Source organism: Phodopus roborovskii, unplaced genomic scaffold (genome assembly GCF_943737965.1).
Source record: "Phodopus roborovskii unplaced genomic scaffold, PHOROB, whole genome shotgun sequence".
Taxonomy (NCBI): domain Eukaryota; kingdom Metazoa; phylum Chordata; class Mammalia; order Rodentia; family Cricetidae; genus Phodopus; species Phodopus roborovskii.
In genome coordinates this window covers 23,282,089-23,304,639 of record NW_026125391.1, presented here as the reverse complement: position 1 = coordinate 23,304,639, position 22,551 = coordinate 23,282,089, and the positions used below count along the sequence as shown (strand labels likewise).

Sequence of the window (22,551 nt, the reverse complement as noted above, 5' to 3'; positions counted from 1 at the left end):
ATGTTTAAAGGAGAGAGGGGGTGTTTAATTTGGGGGGAGGGGGTTAAATTCAGCGAGTGCAGATAGCTGTGAGCACCTAAGATGTTCTTGCTGAAGAGGAAATGATTGTGAAGGCTGGCTGCTTCTTTTCAGTAGGTGAGGTTTCATCTTGGCTTTCCTTTAAAAAAAAAAAAAAATTGCTGTTCTTTAGGTTTCGAGTGTGTGTGTGTTTACTGGGAAGTTCTTTCTGGCTTCGCCATCTTCGGAAATCTTTCTGGGTCGTCGTTGTGCCATTAATCTTCTTCGGCCACAGTATTTTGAGTGTTAGACGTTTTATTTCTTCTTCAACTTCCGGCACCTTTCCGGAGCTGTCTTTTGGGCTTCTCATTTCAAAGCGGGCTACCCGGAGAGACCCACTCTCTCAGATACCGTGGGTCTGAGTGGCTTTCTGATAAAATTACTGCTGGACCAGGGAAGCAAAGGGGAAGAATCAACGGAAGCCCCTTTCTGATTAGTCCGTCAGCTGAGCTGCATGGGCTCTGCACCGTGGGACGGAAAACGAGCGGCTTCCACGATGCAGCAGCCTTGACTAGTCGGGCGTCGGGTGGGTGTCTACTGGGGCGTGGGGAGGGGCCCTCCAGGTTTATTGATTTATCTATCAATTGGCTTAGCTTATTTCCGACGAGCCCTCCATACGGGGCGGGAAGGACCGGGTAGACGAGTGAGGAAGGTCCTGCAGCCCAGGGCAAAGCCTGCCAGCCAGCAGCCAGCCAGCCACGCTGCCGCCTGGCGCAGTTGCCAGGACTGCACCGCCAGCCGGGAGCAGCAACGGCAGAAGCCGCACCGCGTTCCGATCAGCGAGGGCGAGTGACGCATTGCAGGTACAAACCAGCCAATCAGGAGCAAGCTCAACGACTGCGCCGCGCCTGCCGCCGCCGCCGCTGTGTTCCTCCGCGCCGCAAAGTAGCGCTTCCCCGGGCTCGACTCTGCCGGCCTTGGGAACGAACCCCACTTACGTCATCCGCCCTCTGCTCCCCTTTATCCCTGTGTCCCCGTCTGCCGAGTGACTGTGGAGAAAGGGGGTCTCCTGGAGACGCCCGGCATGGTGGAGGGGGAAGGGAGAGGGGGGCTGGCCGGGACTCGTTCGCTGTGTTCCGTTATCTGGCGTGAGGCGGAGGGATCTGGCGGAGGGAGGTGTTTATGAGGCGCCGGGGACTGGGGAGGAGAACTAGTCCGAGTGGAGCGGGAGAGCCGAGCGGTTGTGTGTTCGCGTCTGGGAAACCAGTAGCCCTTGCAGCATGGTGAGTGCGTAGCCGAGCTGCCGGGTGGGGGGGGGGGATGCTGAAGCCGATGGACTGGAGAGGGGGGACCCTCCCCGCCATGACACCGTCGACGAGCCGGCTTCGCCGGGAGGATGGCGCAGAAGAGGCCGGGAGGCCCCCGCGACGGTTATGTCGCAGGTGTCCTCCCCGCTCGGGTTCCTCCCGGGTTTCCTCTTGAGTCGGGGGGTGGGGTGGGACCCGCTGCAGGGCTTGGCCCCAGGAACGGCGGGGTTGGTGGTGGTCCGTCGGGGGGTGCGAGCGAGCGCGCGCGCGCGACGCCGTAGCTGCGAGCGGCTCGAAAGGGCAGTCCCCGGGGACCCGGTTTCAAACCGCCAACGGCCGCCGCCGAGCGCGGGCGCCAGGAAGCGCCTTTGTCCGCCCCGGCCGCCATGCGCTGAGGGTGGGGGAGGGCTGGCAGCGGACCGCGGGGCCCCCGGGGCGAGCGGGCGCCCGTTAGCCCGCATCCCCCGCGAGGCGAGGCGAGCCGGCCGGGTCGGGCCGGGGGCGAGCCCGTGCGGGGAGCAGTCGCTGGGGGGGGGGGCGGACGGGCGCGCGGGACCAGGAGCCGCCGCCCGGCTCGGCTCGCGCCCCAGCTGCTGCGCTGGCACCTGCAGGACTGCGGAGGTCTGGGCGGCCCGCGGCGCTGCGGGGATGGGCGGGGGAGGGGACCCCAGCAGCTCACCCCCCCCCCCGCGCGCCCGCAGTGCTGCTTGCTTGTTCTACTCCATCTGGTGCTGCCTTCCAGCACCAGACTGGATGTTTAATTTTTTTAACCGTAGAAGAAAATAAGGTTTTTTGTTTTTGCCTTAAGTCGGGCACTTTCCCCCAGATAACACAGCTCATAAAGCAGCCAACTTCAGTTAGGGGCTCAAAGGCGTTTTCCGCCCACAGCCAAAGCAACCTGGTGAAAGTGTAAAAGTAGCAATTAAGGGGCGGGTCGCTAAATTCTTGATTGCACTCCTGCTCACCTCGGCCACACGCGGCGTTCTTTGCAATGACTGGTGTTTCTGTGTCGAAGTTGCCATCTGATCTTAGTTCTTTTCTGCAACAATGGCTGTCAGGGACCGCGCAGTAAAAGTACACGGCAGAGCAGGCGATTTTAGAAGGGATTTTTTTGAAGAAAATACGACTGGAGTCTCCCGTTTCCTGTAAAAAAAAAATTAATAAGGGCGATAATTTGCAATACTTATTTTATACCCTCTGCCAAGTGGTTACAGCAATGGGTGTGTCCAGGAGGCAAGGTGACATCTTAAACACTAGTTGGGGATTCTTGCCAACTGAAACCTCCATCCTGTTAGGGTGTGGGCAGAGTTCACCTTGGAGAGAGCTAGCATTCATTTACGTTTGGTGAATTCTTTGTGTTTTGATATATACATTATGACTTCTGAATTTTAATATGCTGGCTGAATTTGTAAGGCAAACTAGGATGTAAATTATATGCATGTAATTAACACTCCAAATTGTAATTAATTTTTTTGTTAGCAAGATTGAATTTGAAAATAGTTTATATCATTATGGTCATTTTCTCCAGTAAGGCTTTTTTTTTTAAAGTTTTTGTATTTATATGCATTATTGATACATTGAGGGTTTTTGTTAAATTGAAAACTTGTTCTGGTTACTTCATAATTTATAAGACAGATTCTGAGGACTTGTTAAAGAGAAAAGTTATCCTATAGGGATATTGTATAGTTTGATTACAAAACTCTTGAGTTACATGTAGTCAGTGTATTTTTATTGGAATATATTTTATTGAGGTCAGGGTGATAAAAGATCTGAAGAGGTAGAAAATGTTCTGGGTGTACTTAAGTTGTTCCATTAAGCTGAAAATAGAAGAATTTGCTTTGCCTCCATTATAATTTAGAAATGTTTAGCTTCAGTTAGAATTTAGGCTTTCAGTAAAGGTCCTGATTTTTATGAAGTTTTTCCTACTGGTTTCTCTTTTGGCTCAAAGTGCAATCTGTCAGAATAAAGAACCCCTTTTCAGGTAAAATAATTTCTATAATTAAAAATATTTGACGCCTTTGTTGTGTATCTAAGTAGCATTTTGGGGAAATGAACAGTAGAATGAGGATGCATTATTTTTTCAGTTTAAAGCCCATACATGTAATCATAAATTTATTCAGACAAGTATGCTAGATTTTTTTTAAATTTTAAACCACTTCCCAGATTTTTTGAGGAGTATTTAGAAAATGCTTAAATGCAGAATGCATTCAATTCAGGTGACTTTGTTATGCAGATTGGTTTCTTGATAAAGATCTACAATGATGACCCAAAATGCAGGATCTAGTTCAGTAGGTTGGGGTGGAACCTGAAAGTATTGGAAATCTCTGGAATGACAAGAACAACAGGGATTACATCAATGGTTGCAGAATTAAGAGACCTAGGAACGAGTCATCTCTCTGGTGAATTAGTCTTCAGTTTATTGAGATAAACACATGTTAATGAGCCTGTGTTTTCCCAAAAGTATAATTTTGGTTCTAAGAAAATGCCACTCTCCATAGGCGGGAGAGTAGTTGAAAAAAAAAAAAATGAGTGCCAGGAAGTGTAAGCTCTTGATATTTAGGAGTTTTTAATTCTAGAACTTATTGGTAAGTTTATTTTAAAACCTTAAACTCAAGAAAGAAAACTTATCCTGAAACCTTGGAAGCAAAGTTGGGAGGTTTTCAGATTATTGAGAAACTTAGTTTTTGTGTGCCTGGTTCATTCCTTGAAGTTGATTTTTGTGCTGCTTTCCTGCACTAATTCATAGCATGCATTCCGTCTGATCTCCTCATTCTACAATGCCTATTACACATTTTTAGGCTTAAAATAATTTCATTTGATTTCCTGTGCCTCATTTTGTTTCTAGGGTGCTGCTCATGCCTTTTGGTTTTAGTATGTGCAAGTAAATTTTCTTTGCTTAAAGTCAGTGTGGAGCATAGTAAGTTTAGCTGTAAAAGGCTCTCCTGTATGGAAATTATGAGTTGTTTGGTTAGTTTATATCCGTCAATAGCTAATCATTAGCTACATGGTTGGTGTTGTAGATGAAATTCCCTGTGAGAGGTTGAGTAATATGTCCATAGCGTATAGAGCCAGATGGTGAATGAAGGATTGGTACTTTGGGGGAAGAATACATTTTTAAATCTTAGAATCTTACACACTTGAACATAATTGATGGCATTTCAATTATAAGTATAACTCCTTGACCTCCCCCCCCCACACACACACACCTTTTTCTCTCCTTAATACTAGGAACTGAATGAACCCAGGATCTAACATGCTTGGCAAACACTGTATTGATGAGCCTACATCCCTAGGTCTTCCTGGTTTTGATTTGTCTTTTTAAGGAGAAATTAATTCAACTTATATTGTGGTTAAATTGAATGTTGCTTTTGAAATTAAGATCTTGCTGAGTGGCCTGGCCTTCAACTAATGATCATGCTGCCATAAATCAAATCAAAATTATTGAGGGAGAAATTTCTTTTGGATTCTCTTTCAAATCCTTTCGCTGTGCCCTAGAGAAATATGTGAGGCCATTCCATGTATAGGCTCAACCCTTTCCCCAGGGATATGTTCACTTAAAACATGAGGGACCAAGCTGTTTTCTTCCCTCTACAAGATAATGGAGTAATCATGATACATTTAACCCCATGTAGGGGTTTTTATTTTTGTTTCTTCCAGACAGGATCTCACTATATCCTTGGCTGGCCTGGAACTCACTGTGTAGACCAGAACTCAGAGATGCTCCTACCTCTACCTCTCATGCACCACCATTGCCTGGCTTTTTGGTGAGATTTTAAGTTAGCAGTAGTTTGGCAGTGACTCCCAGAACCACATACCAGGTGATAGACAGGCATACAGATGAGCAGAGAAATATTTACAGCTGCAGGCTGTAACGACAAGAAGCCTGTGTGTTTTGTTTAGAGTATTAGGTTTCAGTCAGGTGAGTAGTAAAAGTGCGAGATGCTTCTCACTCCCCCTCTATTAGGTTTGGGAAATACATTTTGGACAGGATGTTGTGTTTAACCATTTATGGTGATTTTTTTTTTTTTTTTCAATTTGGGATTCTTAAATCATTGGATGGCAGTTTTTAGTAATAGGATTTTTTTTAAAGCTGACATGGGAGGTTAGTTTAAATTTGTGTAGTCTGTGCCAGGTGGTGGTGCATGTCTATAATCCCAGCACTATGGAGATAGAAGCAGGCAGATCTCTTTAAGTTCGAGGACAGCCAAGGATACATAAAGAAACCCTGTCCCTAAAATGGGCCGTGGGGGGGGGGGGATAGTCTAATTGAAAAAGGAAACTGGTTTTATAGGCTTTTGTTGCTTAAAATAAGAACCTTAAATGTTCTAATATTTCTAGATAAATTTTAATTGTGTGTAGGTTTTTAAGTTTTTACATCATTCTGAGGTATTTGGCATAATCTTGGAGTCAAGCTTAGCTATAAAGTTAAACCAATATGGACACATTTTGCCTACCCATTATGTTCTAGGATCATAGTACCTTGAAAGTGTTCAAACTTGTTTCTGCAAGTGCTAATCTACATACTTGTAAACCATTAATCCACCTTTCTCATCTCTTTTTTAGGCTGACCAACTGACTGAAGAGCAGATTGCAGGTAAGAAATACCCTGTACGCTACTGGATTATATCTTTTGGGGCTAATTATAAATTGAATAACAAAATTCAAGGTCCTTAAATGAAATAATTGACTTTGATGTATGTCATGAATGGTGACAAATTGAATGTATTATAAATACAGTAATTGAACCTGCTTTGTTCTTGTATCTTGTTGATAGATATAAAAATAGATATGTGCATCCTGGTGGTGGATTTATTTATTTATTTTGCCACAGTCCAAAAGGCATGCGATTTCAAATCAGTTACCATAACAGAGGGTGGGGAACACATTTTATATATTGTTATACACACACACACACACACACACACACACACACACACACACAGTAACTAAATTGAAATACAGAGTCAGAAAAATTAACATTGGATTTACCTTGACTTTAAATTAGTTCATGTTTTTCATTTGGTACTATATAACAGATTAAGTAATCCCTAATCTCTGCAAGACTGGTTCTCTAAAATCCAGAATTTGAGTGCTTATTTGACACCATTAATAAGAGAGGCATTCTACCTCATGCACAGATGGGTTATGGTCAGAATGCTTTGACAACAAAAATGCTGTATAAAAATGGACTTCTGGTTGTGTATTATAAAGGTGTATGTGACACATGAAATACTATGTATTTTGAAACATTTCTGATCCCATGAATTTCAGATAAGCAATATTTAGTCTATAAAAGAGATGGTAAGTATCCATTTCCCTAGAAAAAAGACTTAACTAATGTCACTGATGTTCTGGTTTCTTTTCAGATTTTATAACTCGAGCTATTATAAGTGCTACTGTATTAATTTGAGTTTTGATTTTTAAAGATGTGACAGCTATTGAGAAAAGCTTTGGAAGAAATAACTGCAATTATTGTGTAAAACCCATTGTCGTTATGCTGTACTATTAACTGCCAGCAAGGGCTTTTGTTTTTATTATGATATTTAGTGATAACTGGCTAATTCTGAAATGTGGAGGAAGCTTGCCAGTTGTGTTCTTTCTGTTTCTGAGAACAAGGTCCTGTTAAGTACTGACTGGACTTGAATTCATTGAATCCTGCCTCCTGAATGCAGGGCATTTGCATCTCCACTGTGCTTGGCCTCATCAGTGTGTCTAATCTAACTGTTTCAGCGTTCCCAGTAATCCAGTGGCAGTTTGCTTTCTCCCCCTCTATTGCTGGGAGTTGAACCTGGGGCCTTCTGCATTATAAGTCTAGTGGGCTTTGAGACAGTGTAACTGTTGATTGGGTGGGTCTTGCATCCTATGAAGGACAAGCTGGTTTGAAATTTATGACCCTCTCCTTCCCCTCCTGAATGCTCTAGCATGCTCTACTACTTGAGTATGTTAAAGCTCAACAAATCACCCATTTAAAAAATCTACCATTTCTGCAAATACAGAAACCTGGAAGCTGTTAGAAATCACTAGTTCTCAAATATCCATCATCCATTATTTGGTGACTATAAAGTAAACACTACTAAATTAAAGACCAAATTTAAATAGATTTTTTTGAGCTGCTTACTATATAATTTAAATAGAGGATTTGCTCTTGCAGGTTTGTAAAATGCATCTATTGTGTATATTGACGCACTAAGGCAGCACTTTGACTTTTGTTGATTGTGTACCATTTTGTTATGCTGTTAAACAGTCACATACATGCATACATGCTAAACAACTCCAGAACCTTAGTTACACCATTAAGTTACCAAGATCCCCCCCCCCCGCTATTTTCATGTATTTTTTTGCCCTATGGGGGACTGCCCCCCCAATATACTTGCTGTCTGAAACTGTCTTATATATTTGCCCTTTGTTTCTCAGTATTTCTGTCAAATGTATTGGTCCCTCCTACTCAGAACAGACATTTCAGGAGAGAAAATGTATTGACTTAAGGTTTCTACCATATTTGGTCCTTCTAAATATATAGTTCTTTAAAAAACTTTTTATATATGGTCAGTGTAATAGGATATATATTCTTCAATGACTTGTGGCGTTTTTATAAATAAATGTCCTTTGATGTAAGTTCTGGCTGAGTTTGTTGGCATATATATGCCTATAATCCCAACACTCTTGAACTGAAGCAAGGGGGCTCACAAGTTTGAGTTCAGCCTAAACATATTTAGATAGCTTCTATTCTAAAATTGGCTTTATAAAAGGAGTGGGGGCTGGAAATCAGTTCTTTCTCTGTCCTGCTTTTTTCTATACTACAGATTTCTAAGTCCAGTTTTTTGACTTGGGTTCTACTGAACTTTTTAGTATAGAAAAACCAAAATCTTAATGAAGATAAAGCCAGGAGCAGTTGGACTGACTGGTTCAGTTTTTTTCAAAAGCCTGGTGCCTACCGTGTGTTAAGTATTAAATTTTTTTGGAAAAATAAATTTTATTCACAGAGATGTATAACACCAAAAGAATACAGAACACTGTATAGAATCCCAATAGTACTAGTATTACCAAGGTCCTTCCTCCTAAAGTTCAAGGTCTGATTTAGAGGTACAGTGTTTTTTTCTCGTAACTGGTAGATTACTGGTGGACAATAATAATATTCTGGAGTCTAAAGTCTACTTGTCCGAGAAAGAAATGTTGACCAGCTGGGGACATATAATGCAACATTGTGTGAACAGTTGAAGCGTTTTTTATCTTTATACTGTACTAACCACTACTACAGATTTGTTTAGAAATCCTAACAGTAAATAACTTGGTCTAGAAAAAAAGCTTACTTGTTCAGATAAAACAAAGTACTCCATTCTAGTAAGATATCAATAACCAGTTAATGTTGTTACAACACAACTCTGTCTGCACTTTAGTTATTGTTTGAAATAACTTGTAGGCTTGTAGGAAAAGGAAAAGTTTTTTATGAAATTACATCAGTCTTAAACTTCCAAGGTCCAGATTTGATTAAAACAACATTCTTACTCAATTTATAGTGGTAGTTAACATAATGACAAGCTATAGCAGATATCTCTAACATTCAGTATTTTTACTGCATACTTTAGCTCTTAGATTTCTATTTCTGGTAATTAATGCTTAGAATAAAATGTATCTGTGTGTACAGACTTTATTTTAAAGAACAAGTGAATTGTAAAGGCAGATGATGAAAAGTATGTATTTTGTGATGTAGATCTTAAAGGAGTTGTTCATAGCTAAGGGTCTTGGCTAGAGAGATGGCTCAGTGGTTAAGGGTTAAATGGTTAAGGCTGCTCTTGCAGAAGACCTGGGTTTAATTCCCAGCACAGATTAAACACCAATGCACAGAACAAGTTTTTTAAGAAGCCTTCAAATATTAACAACAAAAGCACATTCCTTTAACAGTAACACTCAGGAGTCAGAGACAGAGGCTGACAGATCTCTAGTGATGTCCACCTGGTCTATAGAGCAAGTTCTAGGACAGCCAGGGCTGCACAGAGAAACTCTGTCTAGAAAAAACAAAAGAGAATGGAGAGCCTTTAGTATATGATTATAAATTGAACCTTTAAATAATGTTGTTAGTTTCTTTATTGTGTGTCTAAATCAAAGGGATAGCAAGAGTAGTTTTGTTTTGTTTTTTTGTTTTGGTTGTTCCTTTGAGACAAGGCTCAGGCTGGCCTCTAGTTCATGATCTTCCTGCCCCAGTCTTCCCAGTGCTGGGCTTGCAGGTATACACCACTGTGGCCTGGCCTATGGAAGTTTTAAACCTTTGAGGTTTAGGATACATAAACTTAAGCCATCTGTTTCCTACAATTTAGCTTAAACCATATAATAGCTTGATTGTTAAATTGTAAACATTGGGAGTTTACATATGGGATGTTCACAGCTGGGTGTATTATGATAGAAAATGCAATATAAACATACATAATTCTAAGTACTTCAACCTTTCAATAATTTTTAGTAGTTGATAGACTAGACTATATACACTTGCACTGATTCTAGATATTTTGTTTGTAAAAAGGCACTTAAAAAGTATGTGAATTTAGTGAATTTACTGTGTTAGGTTTCTGATTGATAATAGAAGAGTTCCTCAGGAAATAAGTCATATTTAAATGGACTAAAACTGTATATACATGGAGAGACTGTAGTGTGCAACTATAAATGAGTCAGTGTTGCTAATCTAAATAAAAAGCTAAACAATGGTTTTTTGCTGAGAAGAGTAATATCCTTTCCAAAAAGGTAATCTTATCTGGTGATTTTCACAAAAGAAACCAATTATCAGGCAGTTTTAATAGTACAAGCAAAAGATGAGGGGAGCATTGAGCCAAAATATTGGTTGCAGAAGTGGAATAAAGAGTCAGTAGCATTTAATAAAACTTAGATAGGCTTCAGAGGGGACCATTTAAGTGACTTCCCAGGACTTGCTGAGCATAGGGGAAACTATTTTATTGGGTAGTCAGAAAGGTGAGTAGGTGCAGGTCTTCCACTGTAAGTGGGCATAGATAAGTGACCAGAGAGTAAAAGGATAAATATGATAACATTTGACCATAAAAACAGACAAAACCCAGAAAGAACCTTGTTAATGTAAGGTGGGAAGAAAATAAAAAATGCTCTTCTGGAAGCCAAGAGTTTTGAATGTTGACATCATTTGGATGAGTCAAGTTAAGATGCAAGTTTTCAGCTGGATAATTTGTGCTATAAGTACTATCAGTAATGGGCTTTATATATGAGTAGTGGTGCTCTCCAACTTAAAATGATTATATTACAAAATTTGAAATTTTATATTCATGAGCATACTTGTATGTCAGTGGACAGTGGAGATATCGGTAGGTAGGTCTAGAGATGATGAAATAGAATTAGAAAGTACAAATTGAACACAGATAGACTAGTGTTACACTATACAGTTTCTTAAACATGTCAGATACTCATTTTCACATAGCAGAATTAAGTGACTCATGAACTTAGAAACTGCTTTTTTCTTTGTTGATATCCTATTTAGAAAATACTGTACTAGTAGATTTGTTTCTATCCATTTGTTTGACCTTGGGAGTACCATATTTAATTTCTTAATTTAGCTACCTGAAGATAAAATTGTTGCTCCATACCTTTTGTGATACAAATTTGAATTGGAAAGAACATATTACAATTTCATAAGATCTTAAAAGACTTTGAATTAAGTACTTTATTATAAGCTTGACATTTTCTAATCAAAATTGCCTTTTTCTTCATAGTATTCCACTTAGATTGAAGTAGACATTGATAGCTTGATTGACTGTTTTGTGTTTGTTTGTTCTTTTGGAGGGGGTTGGGTTTAGAGACAGGGTTTCTCTGTGGCTTTGGAACCTGTCCTAGAACTCGGCTCTGTAGACCAGGCTGGCCTCAAACTCAGAGATCCACTTGCCTCTGCCTTTCTAGTGCTGGAGTTAAAGGCATGCCCCACCAAAATCTGGTGATTGACTCTTTTTTTTTTTTTTTTTTAACTTATTTTTACTTTATGTGCATTGGTGTTTGGCCTTCATGTATGTCTGTTAGGGTGTCAGGTTCTCTGGAACTAGCATTACAGACAGTTGTGAGCTGCCATGTGGGTGCTGGGAATTGAACCCGTGTCCTAAGAGAGTAGCCAGTGCTCTTTTAATTGCTAGGTCATCTCTCCAGCCCCGATTGACTCATTAGCATTATTTGATGATAGTCCTTTCTTGTTGCTAGAAAACTGACCCATTTAATTTTCTTCAGAAGTTCTTGCTTTGAATTTAAAGAGAAAAGTGACTAAAATTTGAAATTGTATGCTTGTGAACATGCTTGTATATCTGGACAGTCAGTGGAGGAGATACCGGTCAACCTAGAAATGATGAGGTAGAATTGGAAAGTACAAATGGGAACAGATAGATTAGCATTACACTATTCCGCTTCTTTAGCATTTTGTTGACTTTGAGCTTTAACCTTTGAAGTAACCTAAACATCTGTCTGTATATTGGATTTCCTGCTGTTTTAAAACTGTAGTAGCTCAATATGAACACACAGTGATTTAGTTGGCCAAAGATTTTGACAGAATATCATAAGATTTTTTTCCTACCTTCCTAGGAATCGAAGCTGCATTTGAAATGCTTTCTTGAAGAGTTAGTACATCTTATTTTTTGTTAGTTTGTTTTTTGAGACAGGGTTTGTCTGTGTAAACAGTCCTGGTTGTCCTGGAACTCAATTAGTAGACCAGGCTGCCCTTGAACACACAGAGATCCACATGCTCCTGCCTGCCAAGTGCTGGGATTTAAAGTTGTGTGTTGATGAGTTGGTACATATCATGGGGTAGTTTTTGTTAATCTGCATCTTGGTTTTTTTTTTTTTTTTTTTTTTGGTCTTTCTGACAGAATTCAAAGAAGCCTTTTCACTATTTGACAAGGATGGTGATGGGACTATAACAACAAAGGAACTGGGAACTGTGATGAGGTCTCTTGGGCAGAACCCCACAGAAGCAGAGCTGCAGGACATGATTAATGAAGTTGATGCAGATGGTAAGCTTCAGAGGACGGGGTTGGAGGGCACTTGGAAGAGGGGTTTACATTCTATTTCATGTTTGTACAAACAATTTTCAGGTAATGGCACAATTGACTTCCCTGAATTTCTGACAATGATGGCAAGAAAAATGAAAGACACAGACAGTGAAGAGGAGATCAGAGAAGCATTCCGTGTGTTTGATAAGGTGAATGCAGGGACTGAATTGTAGAGAACGTGGTGTTTCTGATGGTTGAAACCAACAAAAGAGTCGCTGAATGCTCTTAAAGAATTCCCTGTAGACTTGGGTTTCCAAGTCATGGCTCTTCCTGAAAAGGATACATTGTATGTGTGCCTTTGGAGTATAGAGACATCCTACTCAATGACATCTGTAGATGAACCAAGTGTGGAGTCTCTTCATTTGACTATCTCCCCCTCCCCCCACCAAAACAAAAACGGGAGGGTTTCTCTGTGCAGCCCTGGCTGTCCTGGACCTCACTCTCTATCCACTGGCCCCACTTTATGTGATTCTAATGTGAAGTTGTTGGCTGATACTGCAGTTCAGATATTACTCAGACGTCTTACCCCGATGTTTTGTAGGATGGCAATGGCTACATTAGCGCAGCAGAGCTTCGCCATGTGATGACAAACCTCGGAGAGAAGCTGACAGATGAAGAGGTCGATGAGATGATCAGGGAAGCAGACATCGATGGTGATGGTCAGGTAAACTATGAAGGTAAGTCACAGTCATTGCCTTATTTATACCATACTTCAAATTAACTGAGGGTATGTCATAGTTGAGAATCAGTAATCTTTCCTTCCCAAAATTTGGTCGCTAAAGTGGTTCTCACTAAGCTTGTGTCATTTAAAATGTGCCAATAAGACGAAAGCTCTTGCTTAAGAACTTTGAGGTTCTATGCCTGCACCTAGAAGACCTTTTACTAAGGTATTAACGTTTGAATATAACTGAGCAATTTCTGTAGAAGGTAGAGGGATAATTTGGAGAGTTTCAAATCTTACTGTGGATTCCCTAAAATAAAATAAATAGACTTCAAATGTATCTGACTAGGTCCTGTCTGTAACTGTTTGAATTCCAGAGTATCTTTGGCTACTGAGAACTTGGGTGCCCATTGCAGGGAGTGTAGCTTTAGATGTGGAAAGGATTCTAGAGAATTAATCTTTGCCTTTTACCTTTTCACTTGTATTTTTCATGACATAATAGTTGTAAGTAGCATAAGATTTAACCTTGTAAAATTTAAGTAGGTGATGCACTGAAGTCTTACAATATTGACTGCTAACCCAACAGATACAAAATTCACATCTAAACTAAGCCAAGATTATTCTTCCATTGTGTTGTGGGGATGAGCTTGGGCCTGCACACTCTAGGCAAGCATTCCACAAGCAATATCTGCAGCCCTAACTTTAATGGCTCCTGTTTAAGGATCCGAAATACAGTGAAGTTCCAACTTTGGCCATAAACTGGCTTTCCTGTTACGGTGTAATTCCAGAAAAGGACTAGAAAATGCAGAGTTTAGTGATTACGATTACTTTTGTCCTTTTGTCATTGACTCATAATTTTGTGTTTTTTATTTTTTCAGAGTTTGTACAAATGATGACAGCAAAGTGAAGACATTGTACAGAATGTGTTAAATTTCTTGTACAAAATTGTTTATTTGCCTTTTCTTTGTTTGTAACTTATCTGTAAAAGGTTTCCCCCTACTGTCAAAAAAAAATATGCATGTATAGTAATTAGGACTTGATTCCTCCATGTTTTCTTCCCTTCTCTTCCGTCATTGTCCTTAAACCTTATTTTAGAAAATTGATGAAGTAACATGTTGCATGTGGCTTACTCTGGATATATCCAAGCCCTTCTGCACATCTAAACTTAGATGGAGTTGGTCAAATGCGGGAACATCTGGGTTATGCCTTTTTTAAAAGTAGTTTTAGGAACCGTCAGCATGTTGTTGTTGAAGTGTGGAGTTGTAACTCTGCGTGGACTGTGGACAGTCAACAATATGTACTTAAAAGTTGCACTATTGCAAAACGGGTGTTTTATCCAGGTACTCGTACACTATTTTTTTGTACTGCTGGTATTGTACCAGAAACATTTTCTTTTATTGTTACTTGCTTTTTAAACTTTGTTTAGCCACTTAAAGAAAATCTGCTTATGGCACAATTTGCCTCAAATCCATTCCAAGTTGTATATTTGTTTTCCAATAAAAAAAATTACAATTTACCCAATTGTTGCTCTGAATCTGAGTGATTTTATATTGGTGTAATAATTTTGGGACAGCTGTTTGTGGAATTATTTTCTCCCTGGTGTAATTCACCTGTAGTCTTTTGATATGGACTCTTACTTAGCAACTTCCTGTCTGGTGTGGTGGTCCACTCTTAATCCCAGCTCTAGGTTCAGTGGCCAATCTATTCTACATGGCAAGTCCCAGGCCATCCCAGACTCCAGTGAGACTGTTTCCAAGAAGAAAAAAAACCTTTCATAAATGAACCTTTTATAAGGAATTGGCACACACACACACATTTAGTGTTTACCATCTTTTTTTATTTAAAAAATTTGGATTTATGTGTGTTTTGCTTGTATGTATACCATGTGGGCCTAGTGCCCTCAGCAGTCAGGTGACAGCACTAGACCCCCAGAACTGGAGTCACTCTTGGTTGTACACCACCTAGGTCCTCTGCAAGAGCAGCAAGCACTCTTAACTCCTGAACCAACTTTTCAGCCTTGCTTCCTGCCTTTTAAATAGTTGCAACTTTGTTAGTAGCTAGAAGGGGGATACTATGATTTACCTTTGTGTTTTAGTTTATCAGTGTGCTCTTTTAACTGGAGAGAAATTTTAGCTGTGCTTGCTTATCTGCTTGCAACATGTTATACCAAAAAGATAAGCAGTTAACTAAGCCTTGTTTGAGACTTTGCTTCTCCCATTGCTTTCTCTGTAAAGTTCAGGACATGGTTATCAAAGTTTTTCTTGTTCTAACTGCCTTTTAAATACTTAATTCCATAGCAAACCAGAGCAAAGACTGAAACAGTATAGTTATTGCCTGCTATTTGTGGCCCACAAGTTTTGGGACTGCCCCAGATGGTGGGGGCAGCTCATTACACAATAGGGTACTACCTCATGCTACAGAGAGGGAGAGGGAGGGAAGTTAGACACACTGTTGATTGCTGGTCCTATTCCTCAGGGGAGAGCCTTGTAGAAAAAGGTGTCCGATTCTGAGGCCCTTCCATTGGGTGGTAGCTTAAAGGCTCAAGCATCGTTTCTGCCTGGAACATTCTTTGTGAGGTATTAAATGGCTTTCACATTTTGTTGCAGTCCGATTAACACCCTGATTGATGTTCAGGTCTGTAGTCCGAGCTCCAGTTAACTTATCTGTAGGATGCCCTCATGGTTTCTAACCATTGGAAAGTATTCAATGAAATAGTGACTCCCAGTATAGTCTCTGGCCTTAGGCTGAAGTACTTAGCCAATGTTGCCATGTTAAACACAGGTGTTGCTGAAAAATGGGAACAGGCGATTAATTGTAGTATTTCTCCAGAGTCTGGAAGGTCAAATTAATACCAAGATACAGATAACCAAGAATAAGGTTAAAGGGAGAGTAGTGTGTGTGTGTGTGTGTGTGTGTGTGTGTGTGTGTGCTGGCTGGACTCAAAGTTGGCAGTAACCCTGCCCATTCTGAAATTACAGGTATGTGCTACCATATCTGGTGTACTATATAAGCAATCATATCTGAACCCACGGCTATGATTTTAAACCATCTTCAAGTCTCTACCATGTTAAGTAGTTTTAGTTTAACAGGATTATGGTAGTAATTCTTTAGTTCTGTTTGTAGTGTGTTTGCTCTCAGGTTTCTGCCAGTAAAGCACTTAGGGAAGAAAGAATTGTGAGTGTATAAGTCCCAGGAGGTATCAGGCCATGTGGGTGCTGGGAACTGAACCTGGTCATCTGCAAGAACTGCTCCTAACAGCTGAGCTCGCTCAGGTTTGGGAAATCACTTTTGTGACAGGATGTTGTGTTTAACCATTTATGGTGGTGATTTTTCAATTTGACATTCTTAAATTCACTGAATGGCAGTTTTTAGTAAAAGGATTTTTTTTACAGCTGTCACTGGAGGCTAATTTAAGTTGGAGTAGTCTAACTTGAAAGGAAACTGGTTGAATTGGATATTGTTGCTAAGAATAACAACCCTGAGCTTTCTATATTTCTAGGTATATTTTTAATTGTTTATACATTTTAGGTTTTTTAAAGTTACTGTCAAAGCAGTCTGATGTATTTGGCATAACTTAGAGTCATTCTGTAGCCTTCAGAGTTGAAGTATCCTTGGAAAGAAATGTTTTCCCAAGAAATTTTAGGAAAAGAGCAGTTTTGGAGGTCTCATGGATAACAGGCATTATTGAGCACTGAACATCTTGTGGTTCTGTCTTAAAAAGAACTCAGGATCTTAACAATGGTGGTAGCTTTGGTTGTGGGCTTTTTTTTTTTTTTTTTTTTTTTTCCTTTTCTCTTCAGACTTCCTCATATACTCCAGGCCTCTGAACTCTGACTCGTCCAACTTCCCCTTGAAGTTCTAACTCTCCTCTCTCCACCTCCCAAACACTAGGATGCCCCCCCATACTGCAGCTACTTGGTGCTGGAAGTAGCTGCAGGCTGGCACATTCTAGCCAAGTTCTCTGCAAGTGAACTTTGGCCCAACCCCTGTGATGTCTCCTTAGCTGTGTTGTTTGTTTTATGGGTAAAAGTCCTTGAGGAAAACCTCTCTTTCATCTGAATGTCCCCCTCTTTCTACTCTCACGCCTCGTGTGGGTTTCTGGACCTCTCTGTACCTTCATATTCAATCTCTAGGGTCTGAGTCCCTAGTCTACTGAGCTAGTTTTACCTCAGCCGAAATAAGAAAGTGAAATGAACACGGAGTGGACTTGATTAACCTGTTACATTTGAGAACTTACATTTATTTCCATCTTAACCATGTGATTTCCACTCATTTTAAACTTGGTTCATGGTACTTAAAAAAAAAAAAAAATAGTACATCGAGGCCAAGTGTGAATGTCTATAACCTTGGCACTTGGAGAAGCGGAGGCCTGGGCTGCAGGAGACTGAAGAAAAGAATCCAGGATTGTGGAGAAATTAGACGAAATCTTAATCTCCCCCAAGTTACCAGCAGAGTTCTGGAGGAGCTGAAGCCTGCCTGCTGTGCAGCAAGTAAAACACTGGCCATATGAGCCTGCCAAACTAGATTCCAGAACACACATGGATGCCATAAAGGTGTCCTCACATGTGTGCCTTGGACACAATTGTCTCCTCTACACACACACACACACACACACACACACACACACACACACACAGCAAATCTTAAAACTGGCTGAGTTTTTCTTAGTTTCTGTCCTGGAATTGAAATCAGTTTTCATTTTAAAATCACAAGGTGTTTCAGGAACATTTTTTAAAAAAATATGTATATGGGTGTTTCACCTCCATGTTTGTATACTACGACTGGTGCCCAGGGAGGCCATATCCCCTAAAACTGGAGGTAGAAATCATAGTGAGCCACCTTGTAGGTGCTGGGAATTGAACTCAGGTCCTCTGGAAAAGCAGCCAGCATTCAACCACTGAGCCATCTCTCCCCACCATTAAGATCAATTGGTATCTAGATACAACTGCTTTTGTAGATAAATTCCTCTTGTGTTCCGATTTTGTTTTTATCGAATTCTCTGTGTGTGCATGTGTAGCCTGGCATTTAAGCAACTTTCTAGTCAGTTCTCTGCTCCCCTTGTGTGTCCCAGGGATATCAAACTGAGATGGTCAGTCTGGGAGCCCCTCTGAGAGCCATCCTGGTCCTGAGAATATTTTGTAGATCAGTTTGTGTGTTTTGTGTGCATCTATGTATGTGTGTGCCTGGTGCCTGCACAGTTAAGAGGGCATCGATGTACTGGAATTGAAGTCACAGGATGGTTGTGAACTACCACATGGGTGTTTGGAACCGAACTCGGGTCCTCTGGAAAAGCAGCCAATGCTCTTAGCTGTGGAGCCGTGTCTTCAAGACCGCAGGTGATTTTTAAGAGACAAACAATGGAGGTCCACCCAACTTTTGAAAATTGATGGTGGGAAACAGAAACCTCAAGCTGTTGAAGGTAGTGGATCGGGTTTTGAAAACTTCGGCGTCAGCGTGATGATGTTACTGTCTAAAGAAGCTGCCATTCTCCAGATGGAGCTAATTAACACCAGCTTTGCAGCATTGCTGTGAGGGTTACCTGAAATATAATATATGGGAAGTCCTTGGAACACAGTAGGTCCTCCAGCAAAGGAATTAAGGTTGAAAATCGCCTTTTTAAAAAATAATCTTTTTAGGTTGAGAAGCTACAGCCAAGAGTGGCCCAGAAGGCCAAGGGCCTATGGAAGAGATGGGTGACCTGCTCATACAGCTGGTGTTCAGGATGGCCCCACCCTACCCCGGAAGTGGATGTCAAGGAAGAACTCCGCCTTAAAGCTAAATGCACCTACCAGTTTCCCTTTCCAGGATGTGATTTGCAAGGGAATGGTAGAAGTTGTGGGTCCATCAAGGTGTGGGCAAGCCTGCCTATGCACACACACATACCCATGAACTCGGGCGACTTCATAGTCCCTGTACTATGACACACACGTGGCCGTCTCTAAGGATGTCCACGGAGTCAGCTTCGCAGGAGCCAGCACAGTGCATCACTTCCCTGTCCCCAACAGTGGAGGTGGAGTGGCCTGCAGGACTCTGCACTGGTCTTTCACACGCGCAGACTCAGAATCGGCGGGTGGCTGGGGCTCCTAGCAACCGGGGCCTGGGGAGAGGGAGGAGGTCGCAATGGACAAGCCAGCCACCGCCGCCATCAACCCCTCCGCAGTACCGAGAGAAGACCTAGGAGATTCGCTCATCCCGACCTCGGTAGGGTAGCCTGCCCCTTGCGCCCCCCACCCCCCCCCGCAGCCTCATCTCCCGGAGTCCCGGTGCTTTTTCAGCATCCCTACTCACAGGCCTGTTCCGCTGCTTATCGTGCGCACACCTGATTTTCTTCCTTTGATTATGAATTGATGTCTTTCTCTTTTAAACTGCTGCCTTCTTCACCTTCTCTCCCCATCCTTTTTCATTTTTTAAATTTCCTCTACAACTACTTGCTTCAGTAAAGCGATTAGATTTTCTGCCCTTTCTGTTAAAAGAATGAACTGTTCGCAGTTCTACCAGTAGTGCTCTGCCCTGCTTCCTATTTGAGTACTTTAAAAAAATAAATGTGGGTGAGGGTGTTTATCTTCTCTTTTAAAGTGAATTTAAGATGATAGACGGTCAGAATATAGATCACTTGCCTGAGCCAGCCGGACAGTTCCTTTCTCCTAGACTAGTTCTATTTCTCTCTCTCTCTCTCTCTCTCTCTCTCTCTCTCTCTCTCTCTCTCTCTCTCTCTCACACACACACACACACACACACACACCACTTCTCTGCTTTGAACAGAGATGTGGGAAACCTGTTTGACCCTCCTGAGAACTTATTGTGACTGCAAAATGAGCAGCTGATAAATCAACGGGAATTCAATAAAAGAGCATGCTGGATGGAGAGAGGTTGACAAGCATGTGTAGTGGGGCACATCAAACATGGGGATTCAGATGTATAGAATGGCATATCAGACCACAAGAACTCTTGGCTTTTAGACAAATGTGCAAGTTTCATAGTAGCACTATAGAATTTGTGGAGTTTCGATTAGAAGAGAGTGGATTATACCCATTATGTTTGCCAATTATTTTTTAGTTCATTCTTGCTTGAGATAACTCTATTTCATAATGAGTGCTATAAACAGGAGGTGGAGTTTGGTTTCTTAATGATTTGCAATAGCACAAAAGGAAAAACTTAAACAGCTGGATCTATGGATCTCAGGGCTGAAGCAAATGCAGACTCATCCTAAATGCATGTAGAGTGAATGCTTGCTGCGGAGACAACCCCACTGGAAACTGAGGCATGCCCAAACCATCTGTTTCTTAACTTGGCAGATGAGATGCCAAGTCATTTATCAGTGACTTGATAAATATGGTTGTGGGTGTGTGTCTTCCTCTCCTGCCCCCCCCCCCTTCTCTGGAGACAGGATCTCACTATGTAGCCCCCTGGCTGGCCTCAAACTCGCAGGGATCCACCTTCCTCTGTCTCCCTGGTTAAAGGTGTGCACCACCACCCCTCCACGTCCAGCCAGTGCATATTATATTTCTGTGAGAAAGTATAATACATGAGGATTGGTTGAATAACTTTCCCACATGCATTAATTTAGCTACTGGGCAAAGGAACTATGGTCTGACATCAAAGTTTGTCATATCTGTTGTTCTTTGAACATCTCTGTGAGATAGGGATGCTTATTTTAATTTCACCAAAGGGATTTTTGATACTTAAAATCACTTAATAGCTTAACACTTTAAGGAAATAATAGTATGGGCAAGACATATCATCATGTATCCTTCATTTTCATGCTAGCTAATTGGTTTGGTAGAGGCACTTTAGTTTCTTCAAGTAAATATTTTATACGTCATATGTAATTTCAAGAGATCACCTTCTAAACAAATAAGCAGATTTTGTGTTTGCTCATAGAAACAGATCCGGAAGAGTTCAGCTCTTGATAGAGAAGGATGGTGGAGGGTAACATTAACGGTGTGTATATTTCCACTCCTTCCCATTTACATTCTTTTCGTTCCCGTTAAGGTTTTAAACAGTCTTCGCTTTTAAGTCGGCAACACTTAACTGTGAGAAAACAGTTTGTTCAGATCTACACAGGTTACATTTCCCACTTGTAATTTTAGGATTAGCATATGAAAGAGAAATGAGCTTTAAGTGTGGGACAGAGTGAGGGCTTAGAACCAGGGTTCTGGGCTCTTTACTGGGCCAACCACGATCGATCTTACGGTCTGTCACATCCATTGTGGAAAGGGATTTGGCTTGATGGCAGAGAAGCCAGTTTGTTAACATGGAGTTTTAGTCAGGGTTTCCCATTGCTGTAATGAGACACCATGACCAAAGCAACTTGGGGAGGAAGGGTTTATTCAGCTTACATTTCCAGGAAGTCAGGACAAGAACTCAAGCAGGGCAAGAACCTGGAGGCAGGAACTGATGCAAAAGCCATGGAGGGGCGCTTCTTACTGGATTGCTGCTATGGCTTGCTCAACCTGCTTTCTTATAGAATCCAAGACCCCCTGCCCAGGGATGGCACCACCCACAATGCCCCCCCCCAGTCACTAATTAAAAAAATGCCTGACAGCTGGATCTTAAGGAGGCATTTTTTCTGTTGAGGGTCCCTGCTTTCAGCTAACTCAAGGCTGTATCAAGTAGACTTGAGACCAGCCAGCACAGGTGGTCAGTGCATATGAAGGACATAAAAAAAGCTGGTAGCAAAGGAAAGAATGTCGAGTTCACTTTCTCAAGGGGCAATTTCTGTGTTATAGGTGCTTTCTATCAAAATGCTTCAAAAATAGAGCAAATTCCAATTGAATTAATTTTAACAAAAGAAATGGGATGAGCTAGGAAGATGTTGATAGAGCAGCAGGATCTGAAACCTCAGATCCAGCCAGGTAGGCATATTGTAGTCACAATTTGAAGTACCACACCTCTTCTTAGCCTGTAGACCATGTGCTGTACCAGGCCATCCTCATTTCCAGCTTGCATTACATTTTACCTCACTCTCAAAGCGCCTTAGAAACAGCATACCCACATTTAAAATAAAATAAAGTAAATAAAATAAAAATAATTTTTAAAAAATAGGTAGAAGAGGCTGGAGAGATGGCTCAGCGGTTAAGAGCACCGGCTGTTCTTCCAGAGGACCTGGGTTCAATTCCCAGCACCTACATGGCAGTTGGAAACTGTAACTCCAGTTTCAGGGAGAGCCAACACCCCCACACAGACATTAATGCGGACAAAACATCAATGCACAATAAATAAGCAAATAAATCTTAAAAGACTCGTACCTGCTTTTAGGGGAGATTTTAGCTACCCACCAAAGTACTTTGCACTCAGTGGCCTGCAGCCTATGGTCAAAGAATGGCAATTGTGCCTTTGTCATCTTTCAACAAATTACCTTCAAGGCTAGTAAGAAGGCTCAGCAGATAATGGTGCCTGCCACTAAGGCTGATGACCCGAGTTCAATCCTCAGCCTCTGTGTGGACACTGTGGTACATGCTAGCCCTCATGCCACATACACAAAACAAATATGTAAAAGTAGATAGGGTCTCACCCTATATACCTAGCTGGCCTGGAACTC

The 22,551-nt window shown here is 41.4% G+C and overlaps 2 protein-coding genes across 2 annotated transcripts in view; both read left to right on the top strand.

Moving 5' to 3' along the window:
• Window positions 1–1,120: 1,120 nt before the first annotated feature.
• Window positions 1,121–14,531, top strand: Calm2 (calmodulin 2). The gene is made up of 6 exons (XM_051175227.1): window positions 1,121–1,280; window positions 5,868–5,898; window positions 12,167–12,310; window positions 12,392–12,498; window positions 12,891–13,026; window positions 13,889–14,531. Exons 1-6 carry the CDS (start codon window positions 1,278–1,280, stop codon window positions 13,915–13,917), a joined length of 450 nt encoding a protein of 149 aa, XP_051031184.1. The 5' UTR covers window positions 1,121–1,277; the 3' UTR covers window positions 13,918–14,531.
• Window positions 14,532–19,124: 4,593 nt separating this feature from the next.
• The window catches only part of Stpg4 (sperm-tail PG-rich repeat containing 4), a 46,632-nt gene continuing 43,205 nt past the window's right edge, over window positions 19,125–22,551 (top strand). Inside the window, exons 1-2 of the mRNA XM_051175297.1 lie at window positions 19,125–19,211; window positions 20,892–20,951. Of these exons, the coding sequence (XP_051031254.1) occupies window positions 19,131–19,211; window positions 20,892–20,951 (141 nt within the window). The 5' untranslated portion in view covers window positions 19,125–19,130. The remainder of the gene's footprint in view (window positions 19,212–20,891; window positions 20,952–22,551) is intronic.

Bases quoted from the DNA above. Each gene is read 5' to 3' on its own strand.
- Calm2 (XM_051175227.1), top strand. The intron at 12,311-12,391 runs GTAAGCTTCAGA...AACAATTTTCAG, and splicing joins TAATGAAGTTGATGCAGATG to GTAATGGCACAATTGACTTC. The intron at 13,027-13,888 runs GTAAGTCACAGT...TTATTTTTTCAG, and splicing joins TGGTCAGGTAAACTATGAAG to AGTTTGTACAAATGATGACA.